This window comes from Paramormyrops kingsleyae, chromosome 19 (assembly GCF_048594095.1).
Source record: "Paramormyrops kingsleyae isolate MSU_618 chromosome 19, PKINGS_0.4, whole genome shotgun sequence".
NCBI classification, from domain to species: Eukaryota; Metazoa; Chordata; class Actinopteri; order Osteoglossiformes; family Mormyridae; genus Paramormyrops; species Paramormyrops kingsleyae.
This window is the reverse complement of record NC_132815.1, coordinates 23712857-23732634: the sequence shown is the minus strand read 5'-3', so window position 1 is coordinate 23732634 and position 19778 is coordinate 23712857. Positions and strand designations below refer to the sequence as shown.

Sequence of the window (19778 nt, the reverse complement as noted above, 5' to 3'; positions counted from 1 at the left end):
CTTTAAAATGAGTTTTTTCTGCCAGTACAGGGAAAGGAAAAAAGTGTAATTTAGATTGAGGGTCATTTAGACAGTGAAGCAGCAGTTTGTGTAGTTTATGGTTATCTGAGACACAAGGGCCATTTATTTTTATTAAAAGGTCAATAAGCCAGAGCCACAGGCTATGACACAGCATGGTGCATGTGTGTGTGTGTGTGTGCTTGTGTGTGTGTGTGTGTGTTGAAAGGGGTGGGAACACCTACTGAGTAAACCTACAGTAATCACCAGGGCGCCTCATTGGTCAAGACAAACACATAACCACTGTTTCCCTATTTTTTTCTACCAGTGAGAAGCAGGCTTCAGGGATAACAACATTTATTAAAATAACAGGAAAAACAGTAATTACATTTCACCCTGCAATCAGGCCGGGCTGCGAGAGCATGTGTGGTGTGGTGCGATCCAGGAGGGCCTGAGTTCTTACCTGAATCAGCAGTACAGCAGTAACTTATCTCGGGAAAACTGGAATAGTACAGATCCATTGCCTGTAACAGAGTCATGTACAATGTATTAAATATCTGTATTGAAATCTTTAAAAATGACATGTCCTGCACCCCCCACACCAATGCTGCTAATTGCAGGCATTGCTTGAATGACACCTTATGTCTTTGGGGTGAGAGGTCAGGAAACCCGCTTCTTTGCCCCAGCGAGGTTCCTGGACGCTGACTGGGAGAGGAACACTGCTTTACGACATGTTCTCTCTCCACCCAGTTAACACACGTCAGCAGCGCTATCAGCCCCTGACCGTGACGCAGGCAGCTGGAATGAACAGAGAAATAAAAAGGGATCCATCTGCCAAGTTTCCATCCCGAGACAGATCAGCCTATCAGGTACCAGCATACAGGTAAGGGACCTGAAGAGAGGGAAGATGTCTGTATGTGGGTTGCCAGGTTGGTACAGTGAGACAGACAGGAAAGTTAGGGTCTGTCCCAGTGGAAAGGCTCCAGATATACAATGCTTTATGGGTTACGTTATACATTCCTTTCTGGTTATTAGAAAGGAATAAAACAAACAGACACCTAATAAACTTGTGAGCAATATTTACAAGGTTTCATAACAAAAAAGTAAATAAGGAAGGATTTTGCAACAACAGAAAAAGTTTCTACCTTCAATAACGTACATAAGTCACACTTAAGCAATATATTACAAAACATCGTAAGAGAAATCAAAAATGAATTATAGTTCTGAATGCACAAATCTATTTTTGTGAAAACATTCCATTAAATATTAAACTTGTTTCTCGAAGGATTGAATTTTCGAATGCCCTTAAATTTCACGGTCTGTTGGATCATTCCATTTGCCAAGTGGAAAAAAAATATTTGCTTCATATAGTTTTTGAGAGATGAGCTGTTGATAGTAAACGAGCCTTTGGGAAACATCTCTCCATTGCATGGTCAGCCAGCTCCGGTTCACTGGACTAGCCAATTAGATGCACCCTATCTCATATGGTCCCACCCCAAGTTGGCACACTCTCTTCCGTTTTCCATTACAGCACTGAAATGGATACACAGCACTGAGGCCCATTGTCCTGACTTTGTAGCCATGGTAACTGCAAACTAAGACTTTTAAAATTATTTTAATTATGCACACCAGCTAGTTGGGATCCTGTTGTGTGCTGAATGATTTAAGAGAGATAAAATGCTGCAGTCTGCCATGGGAACTGCTTTCACTTCAGGCAGAGAAGAAACTGCCCCAAGATCTAAGAACTCTTCCTTCTGCAAAAGCCACTCATTATAAAGTAGAACAAAGGTCCAGTTTAATGTTATACTGGTACAGCACAGAAGCCATTCAGAGTAGCACACTGGGACTTCAGGGAATTTGAGCAAACCACCTTTTGGTAACCTTTGTACTTCTACAAAGAATAAAGGAACAGAAAAATACTTCTTAGAGAGATAAACCATATTAACATCTTTCCCCTATTCAAAGCTAAAATATTGTTTTAATTTTGACCAGAGCATTTAAGAAAACAATGCAATTTTGCATCTGAAGGTGACCAATCAGCATTCAATGGCATTCACCTTTCGATAACCACAGAGCCTAAAGAAAACAAAGCTTGGTGTATTCAAATATACTTTATCCTACCTAATCATTCATGACCTTTTCTGCCCGATCCACCACACTTTGATATTTGCCTATAGTCACTAGCATTTGATTTGAATAACTGAAACCTATGTAGTAATTAGTTTTACAATCGTTTGTTTCATAACATCCTGATAGCAGGACGTACTGTGAACTTGTGTGCAGGAAGTGTAACAATGTCCATCCCATAGTATTTATTATCAGTTGAATTCTCTACTAACATTTCTGTCTCTGATAAGCACCCTTTTGAATTAGTTACGAACACTTTTTTCTCTGAACGGGAATATGACCGTGGTTCTTCGCCATTAGCTCAGTTATCACTGATTGCTATTATGGTCTTATGTTTGAGCTCATTGACATGTAAAAACCATGACATTACAAAGTCACAGTCAGCTTAAGATAATTCTAATGGAAAATGAAGTGCATTGAATTTCATTTGTTGGAACACATTAGTTCAACTGGTTGAACTCGGATATCAGTGTGAATCATTCGATCAGATATTATTTTGTTTTTTTGTGTTCTGTCAAAAATTCCGAATAGCCATTCAAACATTCAAGTATGAATGAAATGAAGAATGAAAAATACAGTTACTAACTGATCACTTTTAAATGGTTAAAGTCATATTTCTTTTATATGTTTCATAACTAATGAAGTATACTGTATATTTCGGTGATTTTAATGCAAAATACCATATGAATGCCTGAGATTCGCTCAGAATGTAAGATGATTCATGATACTGTATATGTACAGTGTGGTCTATAAAATATGAATGCTTTTTTTAATATTGGGATTTAAATTGAACATCAACTTACCCAAATGTGCATACAAATGTAAATGCGAAGTTGAATGTTTATGAGACATCACTAGGGCTGCCCTTATTGCAGTAATAAAGGGATTGTTGTAGTTGTATTAGCTAATGGAGATTAATCCCTGGTAGGAGCCGGGTTTCGTGTCCCACGCCGACCTGTGCACTAGGGGAGGGCTCACCTGTGTACGTTCACGGGGCTGCCAGTCCTCATCCATGGTGTAGGCCACAATAGGGCCACTGCAGATACAGCATTCCATCATGATGGGCGTGGCCAGAAGGGGTGTGGTCCTCACAGACCAGGGGCAAATAGCATGGTCTTCCACCTCCTGTTCCCGGCAAGCAGCCTTCTGCTTGCCATCTCCATGGTGACGGTGCAGCATCCTCCACTTCCTTACCTGGATTCAGGATAAACCGCAAAGTTAGCAGCAGAAAAGCAGGTAGTGCTTCCATTTAAAGTCAGTGGTGCAGAGCGGTGTTTCCCAACCCAGTCCTCAGGGAACCACAGACAGTTCACGTTTTTGTTCTTTCCCAGCTCCCGGTGGACCGTCTGGCAGGGAGCTGGGAGGGAGCAAAAATGTGGACCGTCCATGGACCAGCCTGGGAAATACTCATCAAAGGTTATACTTCCCGGAGGGGTTGGCGGGGTCCAATCCAGGTAATGATTAAACCAGGATATTTATTAAATCAGGTTTATGGATGGATAGATGGATGGATGGTTTTTTGATTCTTCTTTATGCAATTGCCCAGCTAATATTCATCCAATATAATTATTTAAAATCGATAGTTCATCACTCATTCATAATTGGCCAGTAAAATCTTGCAGATGTTTAGTGTCACATAAATTCTTATTCTCCTTTGCATGAAAATGTAGATCTTATCAATGCGGATAAATAGATATTTTTATTCATCAACATCCTTTCTTAAATATAGGTACCGCCTGGCTGGAATTTTAACATAACCTGCTGCAAGACTTGTCTGCACAAACTGTGCTTTCATTTTTTTACTCACTGTAGTCTTTATTTTCTTAATAATTACTCCTAAAATTTGAATTAATAGTTATGATATGAAAAAAGTAATAAAAGGCACTTGTTGTTTAGTGAAAAACCCTCCTCATGTGTTAATCATCACCCACATGCCATGAGCAGAGGCTTTAGGGTCAGAGGCCAAACCTCCCTACACAGCTCATTCAGCCTACTGCTCCCAGATTGTTATTCACAATAGAAGCAATCTATGCTTTCTTAAGGAACAATAGCTACCTAACCTAACTAATAAAGCTGTCAAAATGTCAGACACCATGCCTTCTAATTTTAGTAACAATTTTATGTATTTCCTTAATAACCACATTAATAATATCAGACTTCAAATCTACACAATAATCATTAACTCGTATAACAGTGTGAGTCTCCACAGACTGTGTGCACACTTCCAGCAACTTCCATCTGGTCAACGGAACTAGAACCAAAATAATTAGAAGGTCAACTGGAATTCCATCCATCCATCCATTTTCTGTAACCGCTTATCCTATTCAGGATAGCTATAGGTCCGGAGTCTATCCCAGAGGCTACAGCCGCAAGGAACAACAAGTATTAATTCAGAAAACTAAGCCCACTGCATGTACACTCGATCCTAACCCCACTAAATTACCCAGGAAGTATTCAAAGGATATATACTTAATTACCACATCCCTAATCCCACGGGAATCACTGCTGGGGTCTTTATTGTTCTCCCTCTCTTACTTGCTGCCTCTCGGAAGGATACTACAAAAGCATAAAATTAACTTTTGTTCATAAGCTGGTGACATACCTCTCAATTGCAGCGAATGACCATACATCCATAATTGCCCCAGCAAAATGCTTTAATGAGGTAAAGCGAGGCAAGAAAGATAATTATCTGTCTTTGAACACTGATGGAACAGACGCCCTATTACTAAGAGGTAATAGCACCACTCATATTGTCTTGTTATCAGCACTTAACTTTAAGAGCTGTTCAGTTTCCCTGAATCAGCTTGGAACCTAGTTGCAATTTTCAATACAGACCTGTTGTTTGACTCGCATAATTCCCTGTCTAGGGCTTGCTTAAAGTTAAAACAGCTCAGAAGCATAGTTCATAGACACTAGTGGCCAAAATTGTGGAAACACTTAACATTTTTGGCATTACACTTGAAAATTACTACACGAATATTGGCAGTAATATTTATAAACAATCAAAGCGGCTCAGCAGCTACAGCGGGATCTTAATTTAATTAGTGACTGGGCTGACACCTGGCAGATGAAATTTAACATAGACAAATGTAAGGTACTCCATGTAGGGAGCAGAAATATAAAGTACAGGTATTTTATGGGACCTACTGAAATAAAGGTAGCTGATTATGAGAAAGACCTTGGTGTGTATGTTGATGCTTCCATGTCTCATTCTCGCCAGTGTGGGGAAGCAATAAAAAAGGCCAATAGGATGTTGGGGTACATCTCCAGGTGTGTGGAGTTTAAGTCAAGGGAGGTAATGCTAAGATTATACAATTCCTTGGTGAGACCTCACCTAGAATATTGTGTACAGGTTTGGTCACCATATCTTAAAAAGGACATAGCGGCCTTAGAAAAGGTGCAGCGTAGGGCCACAAGAATGATTCCTGGTCTTAGAGGAATGTCATACGAGGAAAGGTTATTTGAGCTAAATCTGTTCAGCCTCAAGCAAAGGAGACTGAGGGGGGACATGATCCAGGTCTATAAGATTCTAACAGGTTTGGATGCTGTTCAACCGAATAGTTACTTCAGCATTAGTTCAAATACAAGAACTCGTGGCCATAGGTGGAAATTAGCGGGAGAACATTTCAAACTGGATTTAAGGAAGCACTTCTTTACACAGCGTGTAGTCAGAGTATGGAATAGTCTTCCTGATAACGTAGTGCAAGCTGAATCCTTGGGTTCCTTTAAATCAGAGCTAGATAAGATTTTAACAACTCTGAGCTATTAGTTAAGTTCTCCCCAAGCGAGCTCGATGGGCCGAATGGCCTCCTCTCGTTTGTATAGTTCTTATGTTCTTATGTTCTTAAAGAATATCATACACTGGATGATTAAATAAGTAACTGGAGTAATTAGAATAAAGTTCTCCAATCTCTAAAAAATTGCAAGTGTTCCCACAGTTTTGGCCGCTAGAGTATTTATATGTAGCAGATTAAACTACCGTAATGGTCCTACTGTCAGGGGGTAGAACTCAACAGCAGATTTCAGATAGCGGCAAGAAAGAGTCGATATGACCCCATTACATCTATTCCACTGTCCCTGCACTGGCTTCTGGTTAAGGACAGGATGGAGTTTAACATTCATCTGTATACTTCAAGGCAGGAAAGGAACCAGCCTCTTATTTAGCTGAATGCAGAATAAAGACTGAGACCAGTGAATCCAGGCTTTCTTGCAATTCCGCACGTAAATAAAAAGGCTGTTGGCGGAAGAGTCTTCCGCTCCTTCATTGTCTTGTGGCTTTTATTCAGTATTATACTATTGTTACCCTAAACTGTCGGATATCAGTGAGTGACTGTTGTTTCATTCCATGTCAAGTGTTTTGGGGCAGTTGGGAAAGGGGAGAAAATTATTCATCAAATCTATTTCTTTAAACTTCAGTGAGATTTTAAAATCAGAGAAATTTCATTCAAAGCAACACTTAAAATCTTTTTTTTTTTTTGCAATCTGGCTTTTTTTGGTGCAGAAACATAAATGCGGAAACAGCTGTCACTTTTTCTTTTATCTGGGTAAGTAAAAAGTTCAGTCGCTGCAGTTTCCTGCTCTCCACAGTGCTGTATGAAATCCATGCCAATGAGAAAGCTCTCGCACGCTGGAAAACTGGAACAGAACACAGTTCAAGGTCTCTGTAAGTCTGGGTCATATCCATTTCCAAAAAGTTACGTAACCTGCATCTCTGACACACTTTCTATTAGCTTAATTTAAGTATAAAATCGCAGCTAATGACCTGTTATCTGCCTAAGTATACCTCATATCTGCTAGTTTTTTTTTTTTTTTGCATCAGCCAAATAAAGGGCCCCTCAGCTCCTCACAGCCCTTTGTCAGCGAGCTCGCAAAAAGGAACAGCAAGAGCAGGAGTAGAAAATGTGTCCATTAAGAGGCTCCTAGGAGACACTCACAAGACAGAATGAGGACCTAGCAGAGAGCATGGGCCAGTATAGAAGAGTCTCCATAAAGTACACTAGTGGCCAAAATTGTGGAAACACTTCCAGTTTTTAGAGAGATTTTTGCAGAACTGTATTTCAGTTACTCCAGTTACTTATTTAACCGTCCAGTGTATGATATTTGTAACATTCTTTAATTGTTTATAAACATTACTGCCAATATTCATGTAGTAATTTTTTAAGTGTGATGCCAAAAATGCTAAGTGTTTCCACAATTTTGGCCACTAGTGCAGCTATAAATGGTGGGAAAATGTAAAAGATTGTGGATCTGACATCAAAGGCACATGTAGCAAGAATGAGTGTCATATTCTTAGATGTAGGAAAACATCCCAGTTTTGTATCACAAGATGTCTAAAACCAACCAAAGACTGATTCTACAAATTCACATGTTTATTAAAACCCAAAGCAGTGTCAGCATATTCCATTCATAATGTGGATCTGTACTGAAGATCTCCAAAGACTAACAGGGAAATAGTGGTGGAAGATAATATAAAAAACACAAGCCAATGTGCTTGTGTGCACCTGAGCCAGCTGGCGAGATGAGCCTCTGTCCAAATGATGAGTAAGTGGAATCTGTCACAGGAGACTGACCTGCAGGCCATTCTTCGCTGGACCATTTTCCCAGCTGAAGGTAGCAGCATTTCAATGAACCAACAGGTTCCAGGTTGCATAATATAAAAACATTCTATGTGATATAGAATTACTGTATATTTGGCCTGTAGCTGAGTTTAATACCATAGCAATAGCCTGCTTTTTCTGACATGCTTCTCGCTTCATTTTTTTTTCTGATTGTCTGATTGTAATCCATAAATCAAAGGGCACGTTTTTTTTTCCTGTTGCCCTACATTCTTAATAAAACCATTTAATGCAGACGAGCACGGTCCATTCAGAATTATACCTCCACACTTCCACACAAATTAAAACCGCCGTTAAGCATGTTAAAGCTGAGCTCGCTTCTGTACAGATAAGGACTCTGCTCTGTAACTAAGTTCTAAAATCTTCCACGAACCATGTCAGACACGGACTCATTTTCAATGGGTTGCAGCCCTCCACAGAACTTTGAGATCAGACAGACAGTATAGGTCATTTTCTGATATTCTATGACGAGATTAAAAATGCAGGACTGGAATACCAAAGGGCTTCCAGGAAAACACACAGAAAAGTAGCATCTGCTCAGTATTTGACAGATAATACTTTAGAGGCTTTCAGATGACTAAGTAAACCCCAGAATAGATGTCTAAAGTGCTGAAAGCTACGACCAGTATCAGGGTAAGTCTCCCATTGGAACCACTATCTGATCACCAGCAAGCAAAGATACCAAACAAATCATTCATGCAGCACTTCAAAATGTATCTGGAGAAGGTCGTTTGTACCATAGATATATGGAATTCAACAACACGTTGCATGAAGAATACTGGCATGTATGGGAATATGCACTTATTATTTATTACTTGTGAAGTTGTCTTATCAAATGGGGTCTGAATTCCTGTGTAGTATATGAGTCTGGGCCTTATATAAGAACTCCTACTTGGAAAAGTTGCACAGCAAACAAGGAAACAAGGAATATGTATAATGCATAAAAATCAACAAGTTATTTTCTATCCTCTGTGTGGAATTTGGGTCTGTGGGTCTACGGTTCTTTCAAGAAGACAGTGCATGTCCCAGAAAGAGGTGTTTACAGGATCAGTCAGGATGTGAAGAGGCTTTAACCATTACCTACATTAACTGAGGAATTTGGCACCAGCCACTTCACTGGAAACCTAAAGATAAGAAAATCCAACAGCTCTAGAGCTATAAAGAATAGGCAGAAACTCGAAGAAGCAGAGCAGAGAGCTAACTTTCCACAATTTGCACATATGGTGAATATAAGCAAGGAAGACCTCTGTTACATAACTAATCCCCCTATGTTGAAATTTCTTTCTCACCCAGGAAGCCCTGCAGTAAACATTGACCTGCAAATGTATTCTGAATGCAAAAGCAGCCTGGGTTCTCAGAATAGGGAGTAACTTTCTGGGGAAAGCCGTCTGCTTCCCCGAACGTCAAGTGGCTCTGAGGCATGTGCTCGTACAGAATGAACACTTTAATTGCTCTTTCCAAATAAAAGGTAATGCACATTGCTGTGTCGCTCTGTGCACCTTCACCCATAGACCATGCATGAGACCTTAGACTGGCTTTGAAGGTTGTCTCAGGTCAGCAAGTGATTCCAACTCAGTCTGAGCTCCCTATAGACTGGAGAATGGAAAAGTGTCTCTGACAGCAGAGTTATGTAACCTCTGTCCTGGGGACATTTTACAAGTGCAAGTGGGGAATAATTTCTAATAACCAGTTATCTGCATAATATGCCTGTAGCTGCAAGAGGCCTTGGTGTTGTGAAAAGTAGCAGAAAACAGATATGGTGGCAAGGTTGCACAAGCATTTGATAAAAAAGACACATGACCGAAGATTGCAGGGTTATAGTCTAGGAAGAGCTTTACTGTGGACCCCTAAACACATAATCAGCACATTCAGAGTTTGCATAGTTGTGGATTAAAGTATAAAGAATGATCATGTTCCATAATTTGCTTCAAGAATTCCATCTACAACTTAGCATCACCATGACGGCTTTGGCGTACAGGAGGAAGTCAATGCAACAGCAAGTGTTTCACCACTGAACCCCTGAACACTTTCAGAATTTCCTCAGAAAGGAGAAACTGATCAGCCTTTAGGTCGCTGTGGATAAATGCAACTGCCTGGTAGGTACATAAGAGGATTTTTTAAAGGAGCATTGGAATATTGCATATGAAATTAGGTACAGAAATTCTGGTGGCGTACGCCAAGACAGGGCCAGCAAGCAACACGCTGAGAATGACCCCAAACTCAGCCCTACAACCATGACCGTGGCCATGACCATGACAGGTTACATCCTGAAGCGCAGCGCAGAAGGTGGGACGCTGTGACCGGTCATATCAATAAGCACAGAGCAGCAGATGGCACATATGATAGGCCATTCTCAGGAGAAGAGAACATAAGGCAGCACATTGGAACAGGCCATATCAACGAGCACAGGGCAGCGGTGGGACGTTGTGATAGGCCATATCGAAAAGCACAGAGCAGGAGGTCACATTGGTAGGCAAGGAGCAGGAGGCGGGGCAGAGCGTTGGGCCGAACCAATGAACACATAGCAGGGGGTAACACGGCAGTCAGAGGCCACAACTGATAATACAGTCAGGCACCAGCTGGTGTTAAACTTTGGCCTCAGACTGACGTCAGCAACATCATTGCTTTTAAGTGAAATAATTTACAGCTCCTCTAGCCAATTAAACATTAAAGTGCCTTTACTAAGGAATTCGGCTGCGTATACATCAGCAGTTTGATGTTTGAACCCATCAGAGCGCAAACATTTACAGTCTGTTAATGAATCGGCATTTTGTCTGCTGTTTAGTTCAGACAGCTGCAGCAGAAGGCCTGGCATTTATGGCTTGATAGGTATCTATGTCATCGCAAAATATGACTCCCGGTGCGTTTCTTGGAAGCGATGTTTATCAGTGCGTGAAAAAGGTAGAATGTTTAAACCATTGAATCAGGACCAGCCCCCACCAGAATGAGATTTCCCCCTCAGACACTGCATCGAAAGGTAAATAGGAGAATAATGTAGGCAAGCCAACAACCTGCATTCATCATCAGAATCTGAACCTGGTGGTGTTGTTTTGCTATGTTTGTGTAAAGATCACAAAACCGAGCAGAGCCCAGGGCAGCCTGGCTCTTTCCATTGATAATTTAGTTCTTTGATTTACAGAACAGATCCAGGCATTCTCTCAGCAGTTAAAAAGGTAGGGAAAATGCTTGGACACTTGAAGTCATGCTGAGGACGTACAATATAATAGTAAGGCTTGCCTGAATCACTGCACTTTGAAAAGGGACGTTGCTGCCTCTAAGCAAGCGTAGCAAAGACTCCGATATACGATTCCCGGTCTTAAAGGTTTTGCACACAAGGACAGAAACACTGAATCTATTTAGCCTGAAGAAAAACATGATCCCATTGTGCTGTGAGGAGGACAAAAGTAACATCAGCCCTGTGGATTAGAATAGAGTGTTGATGGCAGAATATGAGACCACAAATGGAGACTAGCTGAAGACCAGTTCAGCCCAGAGGAAAAGTAAAATGGGCTTAACAGTCTTGACTCATTTGTGATATTTCAACATGTATGTGATTGCAGGTTTGACCCAGCTGTGTCATGCTGGTGCTTAAACCCCGTGAGGTCACTCTGCATCAGAGAAGTCACATGGTGAGGTCATGTGATGACCGCACTGTAGCCCAGTGTAAGGGGCTTAGCTGAATTTTAAGCTGCTTCCCCGAACTCTCCTATAATCAGTTATCACCACAAGGGTCCTCCAGCCTGTAGCCATGGATTAAAGTATAAAGAATGATCCCATTCCGTAATTTGCAGTAAGATTCCATTCTACATCCCGACATCACCATGGGAACCTTGACGTATTCTTATATAGGAGGATTTCATAAGGAAAAATAAATCTGCAGATTGCTTTTTAAAATTTACCACCTCTAAGACATCAAGTTGACCCGGTTTAACCTTCAAAACAATACGCTCCATCATTTCAGCCCGGATTTAAGCTCGGAGAAAAGATCCAATTCCTGTTACATAACAAACAAAAAAAGAACAATCCCAGCCAGTGGAACTAAATCCTAAGAAGCTATATTTGATCCAAGCAAGCCTTTTGAAAAGAATAAAAATTAGAAATGAGAAGTCATTTTTGCGGATTGAAGTCTGTCCCTGGAGGTCCGGCCACTGCTTCTGAAACCTGAATCGGGATTTCTTACGGGCCTCCCTCGGCTGGCTGGACCCAGCCGTCACTTAGCGGAGGGCTCAGAGAAACGCCGCTGTCTCCCCAAGCCCCGGTCTCACTGCGAGCGATGCACACGAGGCCGAGCGATGCACACGAGGCCGAGCGAGCTGCCCGACTCACTTTGCGGCTTTTGGCTGGCTCTGCAGTGCAGGGGGACTCCTGCTGGCTGTGCTGGCAGCAGCCATATGGGGAATGCTGGGGACACCAGAGCTGCTGCTCCAGCGGACACCCAGGCTCTGGGTACAGGAGGCCCGGCCTCTGGCCGTTCTCCATGGTCACCTTGGAGCTGCGAATCCACCGCCGCACCTGGGAGGTAAGGGGCAGAGGGTCGTGTGTGAATGGCAGCCTAGCTGGTCACACTGTGCCCAAACCCCAAATGAAAATAACCCTTAACCTCTCCTCTGTGGTCGTCTCAGAATGGACCATACTCCTGCACTGCATTCTGGGAGCTATTTAAAGGGGCCACGCACACTCGCAGAGTTCCGCCTGTGACGTAACGTGCAATTCATGCATGCCCGCAGCCACTTGATGGCCTGACACGCAGAAATCACCCTTTCGACTTTCACACGGGTGAACTTCAGACTCTTTTACAAGCCTATATGTGGTATCAGCTGTACCAGCTGCCAGGGGAAGATTCAGTGTCACTTCGAGTCAGATTGATCAGTCAGCCTGCCAGCGTGCGGTCTGCTTCCGCGGACAGGAAGAGGTCCAGCATCCAGCATCAATGGCATCATCGTCCTGCCGCCACTCAGCTAAAACTGTGGCTAAATCTCCTACATCAATTAGCCCCCTGTTATGAGCTCCATTACTGTAAAAAAAGCTCTCATCATGTCTTACACTGAACATCATGTGTCGCTTCATGTGTAAAAATGTGTATTTGTATATCAAGTCATAGATGTGGACTGAGGTTAGAGAGACAATATGAGACTGAGGACTGGAGCAAAGCCTGGATCGACTTGGGCTGCTTAGATTTTTCTGGCTGCTACTGCATCTCCAGCTGTTACCCTTCGATTGCTAGTGAGCAGCCAGAAGTAAGGTGACGACTCGCTAATTACGTTCAAATTCCTAATGTTTATGGTTGAGAGAATCGCCTGCTTGGGGCCGGAGTCCCTGTGACTTCACCTCGCCTGGGAAGAAACTTCTGCCTCAGTCGCTCGTACGATATGAGATACAAACATTGTGAAACATTTAAAAGGAGCTTCATGCCAAAACTGAACTGTCACCCCTTATTAATTCTGCATAACGCGCTTCTCTCCCTAAGCTGCTTGTTAGATGCCTGGAAGCTTATAGAAAGAATAACACATGTGGAAAAATAAGGGCAGGTTTATGGCCTCTATCCTTACTGGATGGGAATCGACCTAACAGGCTGCCGGCTTTGCTCTCCAGGACACCACCCCGGGCCCCCATATCTTATACCGAATCCTTTCCTGCATCCAGCCAGCGGGGGCTCTCCGAACATAGCCCCCCAGAATCAAACGTAAAGCTATAATTAGTCCTGAACTCGAATTGCTTCTGTCAATGATTTGATTTCCGCTGCACTAAATGAAAGTAAAACCCTGCTAATCAGTTTGTGGTTGTACAGCCATTATAATATAATATAAGAAAGCCATTAGTTCAGGATATGGAGGGGCAGGCTGCTACAATTAGTATAATTTACTGATAGTTTCAGAAACCCTACTTCAGTTTCATTCCTTTGAGGCATATATTAGGCATATGACCCTGGACACATCCATGCTAACCTACAAATCCTCAGGACCATACTCATCATTCTTACTGTCATTTGGTGATTTTTTTTTTTGTAATTTAATAATAATCATTCTGATGTTAATGCAGTGATTCTAGGATTATTTTAAGGTGCAAGGCATAAGAGGGGCCATAATTCATACTGAGGGGGCCAACCTCATCATTAGCCAATGACATTTTTTGAAATGGTGAGTGACAATGCCCCTGTAGCCCTGCCCCAGTATACACCACTGTGTCAATGTATACATAAATGCTGGGAGTGCTATTCTATCTTAACATATTCTTCCCCTCTTTGATTCTATAGCGTCTTACTAATGTGTGATTTCCTGACCCAATTTCATAAACTAAAATTCAGTTATTAAAAAAAGTCCTAATCAGGGCTCAGGGAGAGTCGCTATGGTTTAATGTTGCACAGCGCTTTGAACTTGAAAACCAGAAACTTGCACTTTAATGAAAATGTGCAGCACTGCAGGACTTCCAGGCAGCCCAGTATGGCATTATCACATCTTACAAAAGAGATCTCTAAACTGCCAGCTCTGCCTGCTACCTACAGACATGCTCAAAAGCAATCATCATGTCCTGTCTTAGGAAGATAGCTGACTTTACCAATAAGGGGTTTGAATCATCAGCTGCAATCATATTTGCTCGAATGACTTTCTGGATTCATTTCATTTAGAAAATGGATCATATCAGACAACAGCTGTAACCCCTGGAAGGAGTTTGCTGCAGGCCCTACTCAAGCCTGCAAGCATGCTGGAAATGTAGTGACATTTATCTAGTTAAGGAACATTAATGGAAAATGATCTTTAAAAAGAAATTCTGAACATTAGTTTTGGAAATCATGCAACCTGCATACGGTATCCAAAATCTATTTATTAAACATAGATTCCACTGCAGTAAGCAAGGTCCATGGGTAATTAAGTTAAAGTTATATCCTCATCACTAACATGTTCATGACCTTTCAAAGTGGTTGTGGTCAGATCTTTTGGTAACAATTTACTTAAAGCAGTCATTACAATGCATTATAGATACCTTCATAATGCATTATAACGCATTCATAAAATACTATAAACATGGCTATAACTATTTATAAAAAGGCATAATGCATTATAGCCATGTTTATTATGCATTATGAATGCTCTATGAAGTCTATAATGCACTATAAACACCTTCATGTTGTGTTATAATGCATTATGAAGGTACTTATAGTGCATTATTGATGAGAGCTTTGACATTTTTGGACCTGCCATTAAATGGTATGTCTATTACTTTATAAGTGATTTTCAGGTTGAAGAGAGATCTGATAACTATACTGCATCATCCTTCATTAAAACTGGGGTTCTATAACAACTGCGATTAGTATTATGCACTCTTGTACTGTTTAGGAAGATCATAAGCATAACAAACTTTAATTTCAATGAAAATTGACACAAAATGTACCTATCAGGCTGAATGGCATTCCATTAAAAACTGCTTTAATATAACTCAAAACTCAGAGTGGTGATCATGCTTTCTTGAAAGAAAAAAAAATCTAATCATGTCAAATTATAAGCATAGCAATACAATCACCCCTTCACAATTGGTTTGGGGCAGACGATCCCTGTGAATGTGAATAATCACAAATAACACTTAGGTCCTTTATTTAAAAAAAAATGCTAAGTTAACGGTACTATGAAGTTTAAAAGTCACTGCGAGATTCTGGGGTCACAGAGACCACTAACACGTGACAGAGGCTGACTACTGAGACAAAGACCAAGCCAAGATACGTAGATTCCACAGTTCTTTTCTTTACCTAAAATTACTTTTAATATTAAAGTTACAGTATGTAGAAATACTAATAATGTTGAAACATTATATTATTATATGTGATCCAAATCATTTCCAGTATTGTTTGTATATTTTCTCACTTACACGTCATCTAATAATATTCCCATTTAATTGTTCACAGGTAACTCACCTAAAACTGTGAAAATCAAATTTGCCAATTGGGGGGGGGGGGGGGGGGGGGGTGGGTGACTGTATATTGTTATCAGTGGATTCAGCCTGTAGCACTAATGCTGAATGGCAGTCTTCTGATGGGGATGCTCCCAGGACTTCCCTCAAAATTTAAACGTAGACCGAATACTCACTCCTTCAGTTTAATTTCCTGGGGATTCCGCTTTATGAATGTCTGTCCTATTTCCATATCCACTCTAAGTATTTCATCCTTTTCACTTTCTGCTCCCAAACATTCTGTATGTCACCATAAACCTTGAAGATCCAACCAAAAGCCCACACCTGGTCTTCTGTACACACATTCGTAGGTGTTTATAAGGTCAGGTAATACTCATATCATATTCTATTTATTTATTTTTTTTGGTTCCGTGTCAGTTCATTTCTGCTACGGCTGTCTGGGGGTTCCAATTTACCTTAAATGTTATTCCTAGATTCTTTGTTAACCAACTACACAAGAAAAGGCACATTATGAATGTTAATTCAACTGGATTTCCAGCAATGTTCTTTATTGCATTATTGTCAACATGTTGCATCAAATTATGTTCAATGTCATGCGACATTTGATAACATTGATAATTTTCCTGCTTCTCCTTCCCTTCCCGTAACCCTTTTTTGGAAGAACAATATAAGTTCAGCTTGCCATGTTAGTCAGTTACTGGTGCACTGTATCCTATTTCCCACTGATTACTGGTGAACTAGAGATCTCCACTTGGGGATCACAGGCTTCCCTTTCTCTCATACCAGTGTTGCATTACTATGTGAATGAAACCAGAATGGGCCACTTGCCTCACAAAGATTGTTAACATGATTCTGAACAAACCCAGAAGGACACAATGCTCATAGGTTTACTGTGAGGGAAAGATGAGTGCCTGATGCTAGTGGTGAGCTAAAGCCCATTCATAAGCTAGCATTCCCTATGATAACACTGATCGCCTTTAATGGGCTAGCACCCCGAAATAATCTACGAACCTCACTAGGGCTAGTGGCCTTTGGTAAGCTATAACCCATTTAATGATTTTTTTTTTTCAAACAAATACACATATTTCTTATTTTGATTCCACCAGGCTTGGACAGCTGACTTTGACAAGGCCACACTAATTCATAAGGCGGGAGAAGGCCTGCCCCCCTACTGATGAGGCTCCATCGTCTGGGCCTGACCTCACCTATCTCCTCACCAGGGCCTGAACGCGGGATTGAGGCTGTCAAGATTAATTCACCAGCCTGAGACAAAGATCTACACATATGGGATTGTGAAGCCTCACACGGGCCTCTAAGAGAAAGTGTGTGCTGATAACGGGATAGAAAGAGATTCCCAGAACCAGAGAGAAACCAAAGGATGGGCTGTACATCTTTAGCAGGAAATGCTCTGGAGGCCACAGGATTTGTTTTGAAAATAGCGGACATGTAGACTGCACTTGTGGTGACCCATGACTGCTGTGCCGACCAGTGAGTGGCAGACAGCAGGGAGCATGTGGCTGTATATGCGATCCTGGGCTGGTGTGGGTATGGAGCTTAGCTTCTCTTATGCACCTACGCTCAGGGAGAGAGACTGAGAGACAGGGAGTGAGAGAGAGGAACACAGAGAAAGGTAGGGGAGCTGGCGCATTCAGCATTTCCCAAAAACGAGTCTCCTCACAGAGTAACTTACCATAGAAACTCACAGTTACCTCTGCTGCACACAGTCTTAATACCTCAGACTGGCCTGTTCTGCAGCCATTATAAAAATCCTCGGCTACTTGTACAGCCTGTACCTACGTTTTGGTTCCGACATTTATCACTGTGACGCCAAAATTCCAAAAGGCGGAAATCAGGACGTGGTCATGTTGTGATTTTGGTTTGTTTTTGGCATACAATAAGGCTGTGAGGGCGGTTCTCAGAGTGGGACGTCAAAACCACAGGGAGCTGAGATGAGGACTCTGCTGTTCCATGTGGAGCAGATCCTTTAATGGCCTTCTAGAGGTACAGGTCCTATAGGACATGCTAGAACCGGCTATATACATGAGAATATAGTTTCTGCTTCAGTCTTGTTGCAGGTAGAAGCGTATGGGACCTACAGTACTTCAGGTTCATGAACACCATCCTCATCCTCTGACAGCTACCCTGAAAAATTCTCTCATCTATCCAGACAATCTTCAAACTTTCACGACAAAATGGGATCACCCAACAATACATAGCCAGATCAAAACGTGCCTTCCAACTATCTCAATTTCTGGAAGATCTCAAATCAATTAGAGACCTTCATATTGTACAGTCTCACCGATTCACATGCATTTCATCCACATGAATTTCATTATGACAACAAATTACTGTCATTATTATATAATTGATCTGTAATGCTTTACCATTTGACTAATTTACTGTGTTCCTCTAGCTTTATTGGCTAAATCATATCGCAGCCTACTGACGAGAAGCTGCACAGGTTATGGGGTATGACTCATTCGTAATCAGCTGTGCAGCCAGCTTCTGGGGCTCAGCGATTCCTTCAAAAGTTGGAGCTCATGTGAACAGCAGGTCCTGGATGCTGTCGAGAGCTGCGCAGCACACAAATCTGCAGTACGGGGGTGCAGATTCGCTGCGTTCACAATTAGTGTGAAAAGCTGGCATGCTAATACGTGTTTATAAACAAAGCCCAGTGGAGGCATCTGCATGCTCACTAGTGGAGTGCAGAAATGACGTCATTGTCCCCTGCAAAGACTTGCTAATCTCCCTGGACAGGCTGAGCCAGGGTAACTTACAGTCCTCAGGGTGACAGCAAGCAGGAGCATGATGCCAGGGAGAGAGCCACAGTATTTCAGGGGCATCGACCGTGAGTCCGATACTGAGTTCCGCTTACCTTCCTCTTGACGAACTGGAACGCCGCACACCTCTTGAAGGAAAAGCCGCTCTTATCGCCGTTGACCATCTTCATCGCTGCGTCACTGGAGCTGGAACGCTCTGTGGATCCCAGCGTTGCAGCCACCGCTGCCAGTTGGAAGTGGGGGCTGCTCACGGTGTCTTGGGGGGGGGGGCTTCCGCGGTATCGCTTCACGGGCTGTCCCTGGGGAGGTCGCTCCTCTCTGACATGCCACGGCAGGAATCGCGGGGAGCCTCACAGCATCCTTCGCCACAGCCAGAATCGGAAGCCCTGTGAAGGTGACGGCTGTTATCTGCAGAGCCACTCGGAGCTGCTGTTAGAGTCCCAGAAGTTAGCATTAGATGCTAAGCTGAGGTGCTTGCCTGTACTGCAGACATACAGGACTAGCGTTAGCGCAGCTCCAAATGGCTACTGCTAGCTAAGGAGCAAAGATGCTGTTACTTTATCAATGAAGCTCTGCAGAGAATTATATGTGCTTGTCACACTCCTCCCTGCTCTCTCTCTCGCTTTCTCTCCACTATCTCTCTCGCTCTCCTTCAGCCCTCTCTCTCGCTCCCTGTAACACCCCCCCCCCCCCCCTCACTGATGTAGCTGATGCTCGGCTGCTCTCCGTGAATCATACTGAACGGGAGCCCGCCCTCTGATTGGACGTCACAACAGATGGAGGCGACTGGTTTAGGGGGGGCTGCCGTCACAGCTGTCCCCCCATCCAACGTGTTGTTCCACGTTCATCACGACCGTTGGGAAAGGGTGACCTCAGGGAGCTGGTAGGGTGAGACCAGAGGGCAACAGTGGGCACTGGTTAGAAATAAAGCCTGAGAAAAGCCCCTGAAGCAGGGCAGGACAGACCACAGGTAGCGGGGAAGTGTTATCCTGCAGGACAGAGCTCGTGTGGACAGTCATGTGGGGTAGAGAGGAATGATTCCAGATTCTGGACAGAAAGGAACACATGGAAGAGCCCAGACTGCAGTCCTTTGGATGATGGACAATACCAGTGGCGGTGGAGGCATGAATAGAGAGGAAAACCCCAGTTGATTTATATGAGTTGGCCAGCAAAAGAGCTATAGACTGAAAGACCTTTTATTCTTGTCTATTCACACCTTTTCATAGGGATAAGTGCTTCTTATTACGACAACTATGTAGGAATCCTTATAGAATATTTCAGGACTGGAAGAAAACAAGTGACTTGTTGCCAGTTGAGCTGTAGGTACTGTAGCACTGCTACTGTATATCAGGGAGCA

General features: G+C 42.5%; 1 protein-coding gene across 2 annotated transcripts in view; it reads right to left on the bottom strand.

Annotated features, from left to right (window-relative positions):
* sgk1 (serum/glucocorticoid regulated kinase 1) overlaps positions 1-19010 on the bottom strand; it is a 28504-nt gene extending 9494 nt beyond the window's left edge. The window contains exons 1-4 of one of the 2 annotated variants that reach the window (XM_023806728.2): positions 18517-19010; positions 12066-12251; positions 3103-3318; positions 461-521 (exon numbers count right to left, since the gene is read on the bottom strand). In XM_023806728.2, coding sequence (XP_023662496.1) covers positions 461-521; positions 3103-3318; positions 12066-12251; positions 18517-18591 — 538 coding nt within the window. In that variant the 5' untranslated portion in view covers positions 18592-19010. The remainder of the gene's footprint in view (positions 1-460; positions 522-3102; positions 3319-12065; positions 12252-18516) is intronic. The other variant, XM_023806729.2, reaches the window with a different exon arrangement.
* Between the last annotated feature and the right edge of the window lie 768 nt (positions 19011-19778).